Source organism: Agelaius phoeniceus, chromosome 15 (assembly GCF_051311805.1).
Source record: "Agelaius phoeniceus isolate bAgePho1 chromosome 15, bAgePho1.hap1, whole genome shotgun sequence".
Lineage (NCBI taxonomy): Eukaryota > Metazoa > Chordata > Aves > Passeriformes > Icteridae > Agelaius > Agelaius phoeniceus.
Genome location: NC_135279.1, coordinates 15,130,937 through 15,148,252, shown reverse-complemented (window position 1 = coordinate 15,148,252; position 17,316 = coordinate 15,130,937). Strand labels below are relative to the sequence as shown.

General features: G+C 56.6%; 3 protein-coding genes across 5 annotated transcripts; 1 reads left to right on the top strand and 2 right to left on the bottom strand.

Annotated features, from left to right (window-relative positions):
* Positions 1 to 834: 834 nt before the first annotated feature.
* Positions 835 to 6,083, bottom strand: CD14 (CD14 molecule). The gene is made up of 2 exons (XM_077186533.1): positions 5,554 to 6,083; positions 835 to 3,610 (listed from the first exon to the last, which is right to left on the bottom strand). Exons 1-2 carry the CDS (start codon positions 5,564 to 5,566, stop codon positions 2,235 to 2,237), a joined length of 1,389 nt encoding a protein of 462 aa, XP_077042648.1. The 5' UTR covers positions 5,567 to 6,083; the 3' UTR covers positions 835 to 2,234.
* Positions 6,084 to 8,880: 2,797 nt separating this feature from the next.
* Positions 8,881 to 16,237, top strand: TMCO6 (transmembrane and coiled-coil domains 6). 2 transcript variants are annotated; one of them, XM_054642856.2, is made up of 12 exons: positions 8,881 to 8,994; positions 9,903 to 10,027; positions 10,249 to 10,358; positions 10,463 to 10,646; positions 11,587 to 11,691; positions 12,222 to 12,307; positions 12,839 to 12,955; positions 13,608 to 13,719; positions 13,806 to 13,971; positions 14,057 to 14,151; positions 14,923 to 15,090; positions 15,722 to 16,237. In XM_054642856.2, exons 1-12 carry the CDS (start codon positions 8,916 to 8,918, stop codon positions 15,878 to 15,880), a joined length of 1,506 nt encoding a protein of 501 aa, XP_054498831.2. In that variant the 5' UTR covers positions 8,881 to 8,915; the 3' UTR covers positions 15,881 to 16,237. The 2 variants fall into 2 exon arrangements, with proteins under 2 accessions (XP_054498831.2, XP_077042568.1); XM_077186453.1 differs by lacking the exon at positions 10,249 to 10,358.
* On the bottom strand, positions 16,158 to 17,233 carry NDUFA2 (NADH:ubiquinone oxidoreductase subunit A2). 2 transcript variants are annotated; one of them, XM_054642863.2, is made up of 3 exons: positions 17,081 to 17,233; positions 16,868 to 16,974; positions 16,158 to 16,354 (listed from the first exon to the last, which is right to left on the bottom strand). In XM_054642863.2, exons 1-3 carry the CDS (start codon positions 17,182 to 17,184, stop codon positions 16,263 to 16,265), a joined length of 303 nt encoding a protein of 100 aa, XP_054498838.1. In that variant the 5' UTR covers positions 17,185 to 17,233; the 3' UTR covers positions 16,158 to 16,262. The 2 variants fall into 2 exon arrangements, with proteins under 2 accessions (XP_054498838.1, XP_054498839.1); XM_054642864.2 differs by having other exon boundaries at positions 16,873 to 16,974.
* Between the last annotated feature and the right edge of the window lie 83 nt (positions 17,234 to 17,316).

The following is a 17,316-nucleotide window of genomic DNA, read 5'->3' as shown; positions in this document are numbered from 1 at the left end:
GCTGTGCCCACCCTCCCTGGGGCTGCCCAGGGCTGTGCCCACCCTCCCTGGGGCTGCCCAGGGCTGTGCTCATCCTCCCTGGGGCTGCCCAGGGCACTGCCCACCCTCCCTGGGGCTGCCCAGGGCTCTGCCCATCCGCCCTGGGGCTGCCCAGGGCCGCTGGCACAGCCCCACAGCCCCTCCACCTGGGCAAGGCACACCCCCAGTCCCTCCTGATCCACTCCTGACCCCCTGCCCTGTTCTGCAGCTCCCCAGCTCCTGCCTTGGTGCTTCCCCCACCCCCAGGCAGCCCAGGCTGTGTTTGCCCTCAGGGCAGGTGTACCTGTGCCCAAACAGAGACAGGGAGGGACACAGGGAACACCCAGGCACACAGAGGCAGGATAGGCCCTGGGGGAGAGGAGCAGGGCTGGCCAGGTGAGCACTGCCCACCACCAGCCCCAGGACACAGAGTGACAGGACAGGGGGAATGGCTTCACACTGCCAGGGGACAGGGATGGATGGGATACTGGGAAGGAATTCCTCCCTGGGAGGGTGGACAGGTGCCCAGAGCAGCTGGGGCTGCCCCTGGATCCCTGGCAGTGCCCAAGGCCAGGCTGGACAGGGCTTGGAGCAGCCTGGGATGGTGGAAGGTGTCCCTGCCATGGCAGGGGTGGAATGAGATGAGCTTTAAGGTTCCTTTCAACTGAAACTGCCCCGTGATTCTATGATTCTCCCCCATCCCCATTTTCCCAGCCTGTCCCTTCCTCACCCACCCCTTTCATTGAATATTCCCCAGTTCTGCATCCCAATAATCCATTTCCTCCTCACTATGAGAGATTCTCTGAATAACCCAGAACAAATTAAATTTTTTTTTAATCACTTAAAAAGTTTCTGGTTGCACTTCCTCAAGGTCCCACTTGGACCCATCTGCCACTGCCTCAGGTCCAGGTGTCAGGAGCTGCTCCAGCCCATTAGCATTTGTGTGCAGGGTGTTTAATTTAGTAATTTTCCTGTTTTTCATGGGTTTTTGGTTTTACCCTTAGGCACAAGAGCAGGCAAGCAGCATCCTGCCAAACCTGTCATCCAGGGTGAGGAGAGGGAGGATCAGCCCAGGGCCCATGGAGGCCCCAAGGATGCCTGGACTGGAGGGGCTGAAAGGTGTGGGGGGCTCTGGGGGGGAACCAGCAGAGCCCAGCAAGGCCGGGGACATCTGAGTGCTGCCAGTGGGATCTGATGGAGCTGAGCTTGTCCAGGGCAGGTGACAGCAGGGCTTGGGGAGCTGCACTTGGCCACAGGGACATCCCCAGTGGGAGATGGCACAGGGCTGGAGGTGAGGGGTGCCCCAGGACCTGCTGGGCACAGGCATGTGCTAATCACACATCCTCTGAACAGAGACAGACATTCTCTGAACAGGGACAGACACAGCTGTCTGAACATGGACAGACACAGCTCTCTGAACATGGACAGACTCATCCTCTGAACATGGACAGACTCATCCTCTGAACAGGGACAGACACAGCTCTCTGAACATGGACAGACTCATCCTCTGAACAGGGACAGACACAGCTCTCTGAACATGGACAGACTCATCCTCTGAACAGGGACAGACTCATCCTCTGAACAGGGACAGACACAGCTCTCTGAACATGGACAGACTCATCTTCTGAACAGAGACAGACACAGCTCTCTCAGGATTTTCCTGGGAAGCTGTGAGAAAGCTCTGAGAAAAGAATGAGAAACAATTCCTGCCTCCACTCGCTGCACCTGTTGTTGTGCACGTGTGGAATGTGTTATGGAGATTGTTTACCAAAGGGTGAATCCTTAATTGACCACTGGTGATCGTGTTTGGATTGATTGATTAGGTCAGAGCTATATCAGATTGTCTTCAAGGGCAATGGGGTTTTTCTTATTGGTGTAGTTTAATACAGTAGAATAAAGTGATTTTGGAGTCATGGAGTCAATCATGGAGTCAATGCTCACTATTCCCCATTATTCAGGGGCTCTCTGCTATGATAGAGGCACAGCAGGAAAGCCCTGTGGACAGCCCTGCTCCCTGGGGAGCCCCTGTGGGCACAGCAAGAGCAGAACAGGGCGCTGTGGGGTGCCCAGGAGCCCCTGTGGGCACAGCAAGAGCAGAACAGGGCGCTGTGGGGTGCCCAGGAGCCCCTGTGGGCACAGCAAGAGCAGAACAGGGCACTGTGGGGTGCCCAGGAGCCCCTGTGGGGCAGCTCTGCTGTGCAGGGTCCCGGTGCCCCTCAGGCTCTGTGGCAGGACCTGCTCCTGGCCACCCACACGGCCCCAGCCCCAGTCAGTAGGGCCAGGACCACGCAGAGCGGGGCCGCCACGGCGGCAGGGTCACAGTGCAGCACGGACACGGGCACCTGTGCCACCTGCCAGCCCTGGTACTGCTCTGGGGAGTGGCACCTGTAGTCCCCAGGCCAGGCCTGGCCCAGGTGCCCCGTGGCTGCCAGCGCCTGCAGCCCCCCGGCCCCGGAGCAGGAGCAGCTGAAGGGGTTCCCAGCCACAGCCACGTCCTGCAGGCGCCCCAGGAGCTTCACCTCAGCCCTGGGCAGCTCTGAAATGGAGTTGTTGTCCAGGTGGAGGGTGTCCAGCTTGGGGTAATCCCTGATGGAGGGCACGGCCTGCAGCAGGTTTTGGTTCAGGAAGAGTTTCCTCAAGGAGCTGAGGGAGATGTCCACGGCGTGGAGGTGGTTGTGGCTCATGTCCAGCACCTGGAGGTGGGGAGGCAGTGGGGCTGGCACTTCATCCAAGCCAGTGTTGGACAGGTTGAAGTGCTGGAGGGATGGTGGCCACTGGCAGGAGGAGGATGGGTCTGCCCTGAGCTCGTTGTGGCTGAGATCCAGGTGCTGGAGCTGTGGCAGCAGCCCCACGCCCTCACACACACCGTGGTAGGAGCTGAGGTTGTTGTGGTGCAGACTCAGCTGCTGGAGCTGAGGGAAAGCTCCGTGGCAGAAGGCAGGGGCCAGGCTCCCATCCCCGAGGCTGTTGTGTGCCAGGTCCAGGGAGTGCAGGGCTCCGAGCAGCCTCCCGATGGCACAGGGCAGGCCGGTGACACGGGAGCCGGTGACAGCCAGCTCCTGCAGGGTCCCCAGCCACCTGCCCAGGCTGGAGAAGGCCGGCTCATGGCCTGTCAGAGGAGCAGAGGTCACGTTGTGGAAGCTCAGGGACAGGATAGGCAGGTCCTGCCCGTCCATGTCACTCCAGTCACCCGTGCCCTGGAAAATGCAGCTGTCAAAGGCCAGCTCCTGCACGTGGGTGTAGGAGAAGAACCTCAGCACACGGGCCAGGAGCACCTCAGGCACCAGGACATTCCCAATAATGATTTTCTGGATGATAAGGGAACCCAGAGTGTCAATGATGGAGTCCTCCAGGTCCCCAATGGGGAAGGCTGTGTATTTCTCCAGATCTCCACCCCAAAACTCCACCACAGTCGCTGGCAGGCACTGGATGATGCTCCCAGCCGTCTCCTCAGACAGGTTGTAGCACACACAGAACTCCTGGGTGCGGTTGAAGAAACATCTGTTCCTCCTGCCCTGTGCAGCCACCTGCACCCCCAGCCCCAGCAGCAGGAGCAGCAGCACAGCCACACTCATGGTGAGCAACCTAAAAACTGGAGGAGAAACAGGAGAATGGCTGTCGCAGACATCTTTCATTCAGGATTTCATGAAAAATCCTTTCTTAGGATTTTTCCTTGTAACAAGCTGCAGTTTCAGCAACCAAAAGTAACCAATGGTTATCTGCTGCTGTAGAATGCAACAGGTAGACCTGTGATTGGTCTCCTGTGGATGTTTAGATTTACTGACCACTCATGGCAGAGCTGGCTCTTGCTCTCTGTCTGAGACACAGATCTTTGTTATTCATGCTTTTCTACTCTTAGCTTAGCTAGCTTCTGAAGAAACCTTTTCCTTTCTATTTCTTTTTAGTATAGTCTTAATGTAACATATATCATAAAATAATAAATCAAGCCTTCTGATCATAGAGTCAACATTCTCGTCTCTTCTTCATCCTGAAAACCCTTGTGACCATAGTCACAAATGGCAGCTGAGGGGAGCACTCTGACCCATGTTGGGAAGGATGAAAGTTTGACAAGAAAGTCTCATAGATGTGTGTGCTTAGCAGAAAGATTTTTAAATGTAGAGTCTGATGAAGGAATAGAGATGGAAGCAAGTTTTGATAGAGAAGAAAGGAATTGTTGAGCCAGTCTTACTGGATAACCAAGGAGGCAAAGGGTGTGTTAGTTAGAAGGGGTTTTTATGGCTTAGAGCAAAAGATAAACTCACCTCAAACAGGAAGATGTTTTTACCAAGCAGAAAAATAGCACAGGCAAACAAGTCAGCAAATGTTGCAAATAGAAAAAAGGTCTCAGAATTTTCCACTGCAAGAAAACTGAAAAACAATTTCTAGCTTAAACTGTAATGTACTAACTGTTAGTGATTGGAGAATAGTAACAAGAATATGGTAATTATAGTAGTTATGATAGGCTATAGGTAAAAGTTAAGGTATAGATTGGTTCTACTGTATTAAGATGCTCAGCAAAGAAAAGTATATAATGTAATGTAACAAAAGAAAATTATATAATGCATTGTAACCAAAACCAAAGGGTCTCCAGGCCTGCCTGCAGCTGGAGCTGACAGCTGTAGGCACAGCTCTGTCACCCACGACCCTGACTGCTGGAACCTCTTGAATAGAATAAACTGCATTTTGAAGAGCCACCTGGAGTCCCACATCCCTCATTTCAGCTCTTACAGACCCAGGCTGGAGGGGTGGCTGGGGCAGGCTGGGCCCTGCAGAGCCACCCCTCGGGGACAGGGCACTGCCCTCGTCCCTCCTGCACCCGCCTGGCCGCTGAGCCACGGCTGGGACAGCGCTCGGGCAGCAGCCAAACACCCAGGAATGCACCCGTGCCACCTGTGCCACCTGTGCCACCCGTGCCACCCGTGCCACCTGTGCCACCTGTGCCACCTATGCCACCAGTGCCACCTGTGCCACCCGTGCCACCTGTGCCACCTGTGCCACCCTGCCCGCCCCGGGAGCCTCCCGAGGCTCTGCCTGCCCTGCCTTGCTGCAGGCTCCCGCTCCAGAACGAGCAGGAAATGCCTGCAGGAACTAGAAATGCGAAGTTACAGACAATTAAGCCAGATGTATCAGTGTGACCAGAGAGAGCCCCAGCTCTGTTTGTTCCTCTGTAATCTGGGGCAGGAAATTGCAACAGATGGCTTCATGTTTTCTCCTTCCTCACCCAGCGATTTGATTCATCCCCAGCCCACAGAGGGGTGCTAGAAAATGACCCCTGAAGGTGTGAACACATCCCTGCCAGCACCAGGCGCTGGTCAGCCGGCACAGTCTGATCTCTGATGGCCAGATTTGCAAAAGAAGCAGCAAGCAAAGATTAAAGGCTCCTGAACATGTGCTGACTCAGCTCAAAGGGGGTTTTGGGGGTCCCCAGCCCAGCCTCCTGCTCCGAGCAGTTCTGTCGCTGGCACCACCAGCCCGGACCAGGCACAGCTTTCCTTGGCCCCATCCCAGAGCCCCCCAGGCCGGAGCTGTCCCTACCTGTCCGTGCCATCCCGGGGCCGCACCGCCGGGCCCCGCCGCTGTGCCCGCACCTGCAGCGAGCGCCCCTCGGGCTGGGTTTGTGTGTCTGTGTGTCCGTGTGTCTGTGCGGTGACTCACGGCCAGCTCACACCCCAACGCTTCCTTGCTCCGCTCCTTCCTCCAGCCGCTGCCAAACCCCGCGCGGAGCTGCCAAAGGCTCCGAGCGCCCGGCTCGGCTCAGCTCAGCTCGGCTCAGCTCAGCCCAGCCCCGTCCGGCACCGCTGCTGCTGCCCGGCCCCGCCGGGGGAGCCCTCGCTGCTCCAGCTGTGCCCCAGCTGTGCCCCAGCTGTGTGCGCCGCTGTGCTCCAGCTGTGTCCAGGTGTGCCCCAGCTGTGTCCAGCTGTGCTCCAGCTGAGTGCCGCTGCCCGGGCCGGGGCTGGCAGACCCTTCGAGCCCCGCTGCCGGGCACAGCCCTCGCTCCCGCAGTGGCCTCTGGCAGGACAGAGCCACCCGAGGCGCTTCTGCTTGGCTTCCCTGCGGCCGGAGCGCCAGCGCTGCTGGCTTTCCTAGGAAGGGGGAGGGAACAGAGCGTGGCCAAGGTTCCCCAAATGCATCTTCGGGACCGGCCCTTCCAGATGCTCTGGTGTTACTGTGCCTCAGTGTGACCTGGGGTCCCAGGACGAGGGAAGAGATGAGAATCTTGGCTCCATGTTTCAGAAGACTGATTTATTATTTTATGATAGATATTATATTAAAAGAAAATGATATATTAAAACTACACTAAAGAATAGAAGAAAGGATTTAATCAGAAGTGCTCTGGTCTGGCTGACAAGGTGGTGATCAAAGCTTGGACTTGATGATCTTGGAGATCTTTTCCAGCCTAAAAGGTTCTGTGATTCTATGAGCTGTCAGGATTTTTTTTCTTTCCCATAGATTTCTCTGCCTATGTTGGATTCAGAAAGGGCTTCAGAAAAGTAATGAAATGTTGGAATTTCAGGCTCTCTCTTGCTCCAAGGTCAGGGTGAATAAAAATCAGAAGATGTTGTTTTTAAAGTCTCACTCTGAAGCTTATTGTCTATTACAAACTCATGAGATGGGAACTCTCTCTACAAGTTGAGAAAGTGAGCTACAATGGTGTCTGTTCAAGGCTATTTAAGTCCCAATTACCCAATAAACAGCTGACATCTATATTATTTATGCTTTTAGCCCAGTTATGATCACCCCAAACCCACAATGAGGACATCCTTCATCCAGTTAGAGAAAACCAGCCAGATTCATGAAGAAGGAAGGAGGTTCAAAAGAGACAACTAACCCACACCCAAAATTCTCCATCTTGGCTCTCATACATCACCATATACGAAAACCCCAAATCTAAGTGTTTTCACCCTGACCAACTCCACACCCATAATCCCAGTGCTATTAATCAATTTTGGAAGCCTTCTCCACAGCCCCAGGTCAAATGCAGAGTTCTCTTGTGGGTCTGTGCCTTTCAGCACAGAAAGTTTAAAATTCTCAGCACCCAGGGTTCCAACAATGAAACTGCAGGGCTGGACAATGCAACTCCCAGTTTGCTGTGGGTAATGTGGCACTGCAGCTGGGCTGGCTCCCTTGCTCTCTGGGACTCTTGTGCAGAGCTGCTCAGCAATTCCATGATTCCTCTCCTGCATCCTTGGGTTACATGGAATTCCTCAGCACAACAAGGACATGGAGCTGCTGCAGCAAGTCCAGGGAGAGCACAGAAATGCTCCAAGGGCTGGGCACAGCATCTGCTGTGTAGACAGGCTGGGAGATGGGGCTCTTCAGCCTGGAGGAGCTTCAGGAGAGACCTCAGAGCCCCTGCCAGGGCCTAAAGGGGCTCCAGGAGAGGGATTTGGGATAAGAGCCTGGAGTGACAGGACACAGGGAATGGCTCCCACCGCCAGAGGGCAGGGATGGATGGGATATTGGGAAGGAATTCCTTCCTGTGAAGGTGGGGAGCCCCTGGCTCAGGGTGCCCAGAGCAGCTGTGGCTGCCCCTGAATCCCTGAAGTGTCCAAGGCCAGGCTGGACAGGACTTAGAGCAAGCTGGGACTGTGGAAATTGTCCCTGCCTGTAGCCATGATATTTTCTGAAAAATTCTTTCCTTAGGATTTTTTCTCCTAAGAAGCTGAGAGGCCTCAGGTACAAAATGTAACCAATGGTTATCTGCTGCTGTGGAATGCAACAGGTGCATCTGGGATTGGGCTCATGTGGTTGTTTCTAATTAATGGCCAATCACAGTCAGCTGGCTCAGACTCTCTGTCCGAGACACAAGCCTTTGTTATCATTCTTTCTTTTTCTATTCTTAGCCAGCCTTCTGATGAAATAATTTCTTCTATTCTTTTAGTATAGTTTTAATATAATATATATCATAAAATAATAAATCTGCCTTCTGAAACACAGAGTCAGATCCCCATCTCTTCCCTCATCCTCGGACCCCTGTGAACACGGTCACACCTGCCCATGGTGGAGGGGTTGGAACTGGATGATCTTTAAGGTCTCTTGCTACCCAAAAGGGTCTGGAATTCCATGAAACTGCTGCTGAGTGATGATAGAAAAGTCCCAGCCGCTCTCTGAGCTCCCCTCCCGGCCCCTTCAGACGAGCCCCCAGCTCTGCCCGGGGCTGGCACCTTCAATTTCTGCCCTCCAGCCGCAAATTCCCCGAAAACCTCGCTGGGGAACTGTGACTATGGTCACAAGGGTTTTCAGGATGAAGAAGAGACAAGAATGTTGACTCTATGATCAGAAGGCTTGATTTATTATTTTATGATATATGTTACATTAAGACTATACTAAAAAGAAATAGAAAGGAAAAGGTTTCTTCAGGAGCTAGCTAAGCTAAGAATAGAAAAGCATGAATAACAAAGATTTGTGTCTCAGACAGAGAGCAAGAGCCAGCTCTGCCATGAGTGGTCAGTAAATCTAAACATCTACAGGAGACCAATCGCGTGTTTACCTGTTGCATTCCACAGCAGCAGATAACCATTGTTTACTTTTGGTTGCTGAAACTGCAGCTTGTTACAAGGAAAAATCCTAAGAAAGGATTTTTCATGAAAGATGTCTGCGACAGGGAACTGCCTTGTCCCATGGTCCCTGGGCAGGGACCCGCCTTGTTCCGCATTTCTGGTGAACCTTTGGGGGCTTTTTTTGCCCTCAGAACAACCAGCACCCATCCCATCCCATCCCATCCCATCCCATCCCATCCCATCCCTGCGGGGCACAGCCGCCCCATGCCCGGAGCGGGCTGGACGCTCCACTGGCGAAGGAGGGCCGGGATCGTGTTTTCCCCGCCCCGGGACCGCCCCAGGACGGCCTTTTCCTCCTCCTCTTCCTCCTCCCGCTCCTCCTCCTCCCGCTCCGCCATGTGGGGCCGGCGGCGGGCCCGGCGCGGCGGGCATAGCGCGGAGGAGCTGCGGGAGCGGCGGCGGGAGCGAGAGGCAGGTCCGGCCGGGCACTGCGGGCACTGCGGGCACTGCCGGGGGTGTGCGGGGTCCCCCGGCCGTGGGAGGGACCCCCCAGCTCAGCCCTTGCCATCCCCATCCCCATCCCCGCCCCGCGGGATGCGCGGGGTGAGCGGCGCCGCTGCCCGCCCGGGGAAGCGTTTTACAGCTTCAGGCTTTAACCCTTGGGGTTTCTGCCGTGAATTCCCCGTTTCTGCCGTGAATTCCCCGTTTCTGCCATGAATTCCCCGTTTCTGCCATGAATTCCCCGTTTCTGCCACATCCCCCCACTGTTTGGGTTTTCCAAGGTCTCAGCCTGGAGCAAAGGAGGCTCAGGGGGGACCTTGTGGCTCTGCAGAGCTCCTGACAGGAGGGGGCAGGAGGGGAGGTCGGTCCTGCTCCCAGGGAACAGGGACAGGAGGAGAGGAACGGCCTCAGGCTGGCCTGGGGAGGTTCAGGTTGGATATTAAGGAAAATTTCTTCATCAGAAGGGTGGTCAGGCATTGGAACAGGTGGAGTCGCCATTCCTGGAGGTGTTTTCCAAAAACAAGTAGATGGGGCAGCTAGGGCATGGCTTAGTGGCCATGGTGGTGTTCAGCTGAAGGCTGGAGTTGATGATCCTGCCCGTCTTTTCCAACTTCAATGATTTTCTGATCCTGTGTGAAATCCAGCCTCAGGTCCCTCCAGCTGGCCCCGTGTTCCTGCCCCTTATCCCAGAGGTGCCTTCACACTTTGTGTGCCTGACCCTCAGCCCAGCTCCGAGTGCAGCCCTGCCCATGCATCCCTTCCGGGCTTGCACAGGGAGGAATGGGCGGCTCCTCCCGGGATTAAGGGAGGAGTGATGCCCCTGGGGGACTGGGAGGAGTGTCCTGCCCGGGCAGGTGTGACTGGGGCCCTGGTGCCCTGCAGCTCTCCGCAGGGCCCGGCGGCAGGAGCAGCTGGTCAGCAAGCGGCTCCTGCGGGAGGACAGCGCCGCCCAGGAGGGGACACAGGATGGAGCAGATGTCGTGCCAGACCCGCTCTCAGAGGATGAGGTGAAGAACCTGACGTTCTCACATGCTCTTCCCCAGACTCAGCATGTGAAGGAGGCTGGGCAGGGCTGGGTTTGGGAATGGTTCTGGTTCACTGCCAGGCACAGTTAAGGCTCCTTGTGCCCACCTTTATGCCCTGGGCTCCTTTGCCTCAAGGATTTATGGGGTGCAATCTTAATGCTGGCAGTGCTGGAAGCTCAGCCACCTCTGAATTCCCTGGGCAGGTTCTGGAGCTGCTCAGGGGTGTGCAGAGGGGTTCGGAGGACAGGAGGCGATGGCTCAGCCGCCTCCGCTGGGCTCTGCAGAATGAGGACACTCAGCAGAAGTTTGTCAGGTCAGCCAGGCCTGCTGTGCCTCTCACCAGGGGTCCTGAGGGGCCCTGTGTCCCTGTGCTTGGGTGGCTGAGCTGGGAGGTGACAGCAGCCGTTGTGTCCCCAGGCTGGACGGCAGCATCCGGACGCTCACGGGGCTCTTCACCAGCAGCCTGGCTGAGCTGCAGCTGGAGGCTGCCCGCTGTCTGCACGAGCTGTCCCACTCCAGTGTCCCTGCTGTGGCCGAGGCCTGCCTGCCTGTCACCTCCTACCTGCTCACCTACCTGTCGGGACACAGCCTGGAGCTCACGGTGAGGTCCATGGGAGATCCATTCCCACCTGGGAATCCTGTGGGGTGCTTGGTGTTGGTCTCTGCTGGTCACACGTGGCGCATGTGGGAGCTGCTCAGGAGGGGCCCTCTGGAAGCAAAAATCTTTTGGCATCACAGCCTCACCCTCAGAGCAGGACCGTTCCCAGTGCCCAGGTGTTACAACCTGCCCTGAGTTGGGGTAACTGAGTTCTTGTTCATCACACATCCCTTGGGTTGGATTAGAGTGGAACCACAGTGAGTGACCCATGTTTATGTACATATATGTGTATATATATATATATACACATATATATACATATATGTATATATATCTATATATGTGTATATATATCTATCGATATCTATGGTAGGTTTATTCTAGAACAATTTGCAATAGAAAGGAGGTATGTAACCATTTTGGTTATCTGTAGAAATGACACAATATCGAAGTACAAAGATATCACTTAAGAAAATATATAAGGAAAAGAAAGAAAGGATAAGAGTAGATAGAGTTCCTGTGGTTCCACTCTGTGCAGCTTGATCTGGGAAGGAGCAAACAGCTGCAGTAGCTGTGGGATGGCCAGGTGTTTTCCAGCTGCTCCATGGGGAAGCAGCCAGGCTCAGAGCTCAGGAGGGAGGTGGGCAGTGACCCCACTGCTGATCCCATTTGAGTGCAGCACACAGGCAGGCTCCAGGAGAGCTGGGGAAATGTCATCCTGAAAAACCTCCACAGTGGGAGTGATCAGATCCCAGCTTCAGCCAGACAGAAGAAGAATGGACTGGAGGTGATGGAGCTGGGAAGGGGGTGGCTGGAGAGTGCAGCAGCATCCACCTGTGTTTGGCCCTGCAAGGGCAGCTCCTGCCCTGCTCAGGGCAGTGTGTGGGCCTGGGGCTCTGCTGCCTGCCCAGGGGTCACCTCCTGCTCTGCTGTGTCCTTGCAGGAGCTGTGTTTGTACACACTGGGGAACCTTGTAGTAGAAAGTGAGGCTGTGAGGAAGCAGCTGCTGCCTCAGGGCATTATTCCAGTGCTGGCATCCTGCATCCAGGTGAGTGAAACAGCTCAGCCACGTTTCTGCTGTGCCCTGGAGAGACTTTTCTGGCTGACAGCCCTGAGTTACCAGCCCTCCTTCCAGCTCTGGGGAAACTGCAGGGAGCTGTTCCCACCAGCCTGAGGGTCACTTGTGGGCTCCCTGTGCTCATTCTCAAGGCTCAGCTCAGCACCTTGGGCTCTTCTCCAGCTGAATCCCCTCATCCAGTGGCTGCCTGGTACAGTCTGGGAACCCTGTCCCCTCTGCCTGGCCTGAGTCCAGCAGGGCTGTGGTTTGCAGGTCCAAATGCTCAAACCAGGACTTTAGCTGCATTTGGGCTAAGCCCAGTGAATGTGGGGAGGGGAACAGCCCAGCTCTGGTGTGGCCACAGGTTCCTGTGTCCCTCCTGGTCCCCTGTGTGCCCCCTCTTCTCCAAGCACAGGGGGGCTGTGCCACTCAGCTGGGTTTGGCTGGCACCCTGGGGCCCTGGCTCTGCCAGGAGGGATCAGCTCTGCCAGGAGGGATCAGCTCTGTTCTCTTTGTTGCAGTCCCCTCACGAGGCAGTGCTGGAAGGTGTGGGCTATGTCCTCTCACAGCTCCTCCAAGCCAAGGAAGCACCCACAGACATCATCCCGTGAGTCTGAGCCTCTGCACCCTGCACAGGACAGGCCCTGGGGCCTCCAGTGGTATTTGTGTGCTGGGGACACGAGGCCTTTCCCATCCCAGTGACATTCATAGTTCAGGGCACAATCCTGCCAGAACTGTGCAAGTTTTGATGCAGATCAGGGAGCAGGGCTTGGCTCCTTTCCCTCAGCCTCATCTGAGCAGACAGCTCTGGTATTTCAGTAAAGGCCAGCATGGAGCAGGGAAGGCTTGCAGGGAATTCTGGCTCTGTTCCTCTTGCAAAGGAAAAGATCAACTTGACAGCCCCCAGTGCCAAAAATGTGACCCCAATCAGAGTGTCCTGAGTGTCCCCAGGCCCTGCCATGGACAGGGAGGGCCCAAGGCCACAGCCCTTGGCTCAGAGTCCCTTCCAGGTGTGTGCTTTGATCCTGTGGCCCCCAGGATGGTTACAGCAGCTCCCTGCTCAGGGTTTGTGTCTCCCTGTTGGTGTCCTGCCTGTGCTCCAGCCTGTGCCTCCATTAACTCTGCTCTCTGTCCCCAGGCTGGTCCTGGACTCTGCTCTCCCCCAGCACATGCTCCAGCTGGTCTGCTCTGGCCTCAAGGCTGCCACGGGAGCAGCTGTGGAGTTTGCCTGGTGTCTCCACTACATCATTTGTAGGTAAATGCAGTTTTCTCCTCATTTTGAGTTCCCTGGGGGCAGGCAAACCGAGGCATGAAGGCTCATGGCCCTGTGAGGGGATCTGGACTGCCTCCCCTTTTCCCTTGGGAAAGAATTCCCCAGCCAGCCTGGGTGTCCCAGCTCTCCTGTCTGAGCTGTTTGCAGGATCACTGAGCTCTTTTACAGGGTGGTAAAGGGCGATGAACCTGAGGAGGCTGTGTCTAGTCCTCTGAAATGCCCCCAGATTGCTTCCCCATGCCTGGAGTTGTCCCCCACCCTTCCCAAGGCAAGCTCCCTGAATCCTCACATTGTGGGGCTGGCCCAGGGCCACCCATCTGGGCTGTGCCAGAAATCCCTGCCTGCCACTGGAGCCAGGGAATGAGTAGGGAATGATGCTCAAGGGTCAGGGCTGTTCCCAGACCCACACAGATAATTCCAGTGAATTTGTTTTTTATGGGCTTTTAAATTTTCTCATAAACTCAGGAAAAAACGTGCTATTCCAATGTGCAATAAGTCACTGTTCCAACATGAAACAAGCCCTGTGGTGGTTCAGGAGAGCACTCTGAATTCCCAGGCCCTGCTGTTTGGTGAGGGGATGTGGCAGTCTCCCCTCTCCAAGCTCCAAGGCACTGCACTGTCCCTCCCTGTGCAGGCACAAGGACAATGAGCTGCTGCTGGCCCTGGGGGCCGTGCCCGTGCTCACCTCGCTCCTGCTCGACCTGGCTGCCCAAATCCCCCAGGAGGCTCCCGAGGGCCTGGAGCTGGTGAGAGGTGGGCAGGGGCTGGCTGTTCTCAGCCTGCCTGTGGGGACACTGCTCAGCTAAAGCCCTGCTGTGTCCCTGTGTCACAGCTGGTGTGCCCTGTGCTGCGGTGTCTCAGTAACCTGCTGGCACAGACAGACTGCCAGGGCCTGGACAGACGGCTGCTCGTCGCCCTGTTCCTCATCCTGCAGTGCTTCCTGCAGCAGCACCCCTTCCTCATCCACGAGTGCCTGTGGCTGCTCAACAACCTCACAGGTCAGTGTCCCACAGCTGCTGGCACAGCTGGGCACTGCTGGCACTGCCCTGGTTTTGTTCACCTGTTCCTTCTGTGCCCACCCAGCGGATGATCCCTCCTGCTGCTCTGCTCTTCTGTCCCTGGACCTGCTGCCAGCCCTGCTGCAGCTCCTGACGTGTTCCCAGATGGGCACAGTGCTGGTAAACCCTGCCCCAGGCATTGGCAATGCTGGGGGAGCGCTGGAGTGTCAGGAACATGAATCCCACCCTGCCAGTGCTGGAGCTGGGGGGTGGATGGGGCAGCAGTGCCAGCTTGGCAGGAGGTCTCCACCTCCCCTGGAGCCACTCCAGCTGGGTGTGCCCTTGGCAGAGCCTTGTCCCAGCGTAAGGGTGGTCCCAAGGGAGGTGTTAGCTTGGGGCCACCTCAGAGCAGGTCTGGGAAGGCTCCTGCCTTTGCTTTGGAAGGCCCCAAAGCTTTAGGAGATTGGGGACTCTGGCAGGAGTGGGTGGTGAGGTTGGGTCTGCCTGGCATGGGGATGAACAGTGCCTTGGGTGGGTGTGGAGAAGGCTTCCCAAATCCAGTGGTTTGGTGGGCACTTGGCTGTGGGCAAGCACCTGGCAGGACAAGAAAGAAAGGTGGAGAGGGACTTCAGGGAAGGGCATGAGTGACAAAACTAGGAATGGTTTCACCCTGAGAGGGCAGGGTTAGATGGGACATTGGAAGAACTCTTTGCTGTTGGAGTGGTGAGGCCTTGGCACAGGTTGCCCAGAGAAGGGATGGGGCTTGGAGCAGCCTGGGATGGTGGAAGGTGTTCCTGGCCATGGCAGGGCTTGGGCTGGGTGAGCTTTAAGGTCTCTTCTAACCCAAACCACTGCACAACTCCATGGCATGGGGAGTGGTTGGGAGCCCTCCCAAGCCTGTCAGGAATGTGCCCATGGAGCATTCACTGCTCCCTCCTGTCCCTCCCACAGGTCCTGACTGTGCTGTGCAACGTGGCAGAGAAGGGACAGTTCCAGTGCCAGCAGCTGCTCCAGCAGCCCCTCCTGGCCCAGCTCCTGCCCCTGCTCTCACTGCCTGACCCTGAGGCCGTGGGGCAGTGCCTGGAGCTGCTGCACCTCCTCTTCCTGCACTGCCCAGAGGTGAGAGCTCAGGGGGCAGGACTGTAGAGGGGATGGGAAGTGATTACTCTGGGGGTTGTTGTTGTTGTGGAGGGGGATTATTGTCATAATCTGAGTCACAGTGCCCTCAGTGACTGCCACACTGCCCTCCACCCCCCAGCAGCCAGGCCCCTGCCCAAAGGGACACTGTTATGCACAGGGTGGGTGGAAGCTCTTCTTGTATCTGCAGAGTTCCTTTCTTATTGGCAAGGACTGCTTTTGGGGCAGGTTGTTTCTACCCCAAGTTTTCTTTTGCTCCTGCTGAGGTTGCTCCACTTGCTGCAGCTCACAGGAATGAATTCTCTGTGAGGTGGGCAGGCCCTGGCTCAGGGTGCCCAGAGCAGCTGGATGCCCATCCCTGGATGTCCAAGGCCAGGCTGGATGAGGTCTGGAGCACCTGGTGGAAGGTGGCCCTGCCCATAGCAGGGGGTGGGAATGAGAGGGGCTTTTAAAGTCCTTCCCAGCCAACCACCAGCATGGTGGGGTTTACCTGGATTGGGAATGCAGCTCTGGGAGGGCTCTGGGGAATTCCTTCAGCCCTGGGATGTGGTGGCTTGGGCAGAGGTGATCAGCTGCAGCACCCAGCCAGCTCTCACCCTCTCCTCTTACATAGGCTGCTGCTGAGTTCACCAGGCAAGGTGGGCACCAGGCCCTGGAGCAGCACCAGAGCACCCCAGAGCTGCAGGAGCGGGCACAGGCACTGCTGGACATGGTCAGGCAGCCCCCAGGAGCCTTCAGTGCCTGCCAAGCCACACTGGCTGCCTCCTCCTAGGCCTCACCCTCTCCCTTACCTCCTCTGAAGTGCCAGGGGAGGAATAAACTGCTCACCCCAGTGCCCAGCTTCCCAAGGGATGTTCAGGGCTCTGATGTGCCCAGTGCTGGCTGCATGGGGGGCTGGTTCTTGTCACCACCCAGTAAGCACCAGCCTGGTGTCCCCCAGAGCCTGGAGCAGGGGCAGAGCTGAGCTGCAGCCCAGGCAGATTCTCCTGTGCCAGGGAGGGCTGAAGGGCTGCATCAGCCATTCCTTGGGCTCTCAGCCACCACCAAGCTCAAGGTAAGCACATTGTGTTTATGAATTGATAAATTAAAGATACATCTGTGACATTAAAGATAATCAGTTGAGTCTCCAGCAGGTGTGTACTTCCTGTCTGTTGTCATGCATGGCCTTTCACGACGCTCTCCAGGGCCTTGCCCACTTCATCCACACTCAGGTTGCTCAGTGGGATGCTCTTCTCCTTCCCAAACTCTGTGGGAAAACAGGCAGACTGAGAGGGGGCAGGTGTGTAGATCCTTTCCTGCTGCAAGGCACTGATGTCACAGCCCAGGCTCCCATCACCACCTCCCTGTGTTCCTCCACATGCCCAAGTTATCATTTCCACCTTCTTATTCTCCTCTGATCTCTTGGAAAGAACCCAAAGCAGTTCAACACCTTTCCCAGTCTCCTTTTGTTAGCTCTGCCTGGGCAGACACACATCCAAGAGCAACCCTGTGGCCTTCAGCCTCATCCCAGCAAGGTGCTCTCCTCAGGAAAGCAGCCTAAAAACTCTGTTCCTACAGCTACCCCAACCTGGGCTGACCCCGGGCTCCATTTCCCTGCCAGTCCCACCCAGACACATGAGACTCCCCTGGTCTGTGTGCTCACACACTGGGAAACCTGTGCTTAAAGAATCATAAATACTGAAGGTCCCTGAGGTCCCTTCCAACCCCAAGCATGCCCTGATAATCCAGTGCTGTTTCCCGGCGGGCACCCCCTACTCACCGTACCGAGCCCAGAGCTTGGGCTGGATCCCGGAGCACTCGCGGATCAGGATGGGGAAGTCGGGATTTGCCTTCTTCAGGGTCACGTAGTGCTGCTCGATGAATTCCCTGCGGAGGGAAGGAGGAGCGGCGGGTCCCTCTGGCTCAGCCCGGGGGTGTCTCGCTCCCCCGGAGGAGCGCCCCCGGCCCCGGCCCGGCCCATCCCCGCGCTGACCTGACGCCGCGGCTGCTGGGGGAGCGCTGGCACAGGTGGATGCGGAGCTCCCTCAGTCCCAGGCCCAGCCTGCCCCCGATGCTCTTCACAGCGGCCGCCGCCATCTTCCCTGCCCGGACAACAGCGGGGGGGGGGATCGCGGCGCCTCCGCCAATCGCAGCGCCCGCTGCGGCACGTCCACCAATGGGAGCGCTCGCTGTAATCACACCCGCCAATGGGAGCGCTCGCTGTGATCA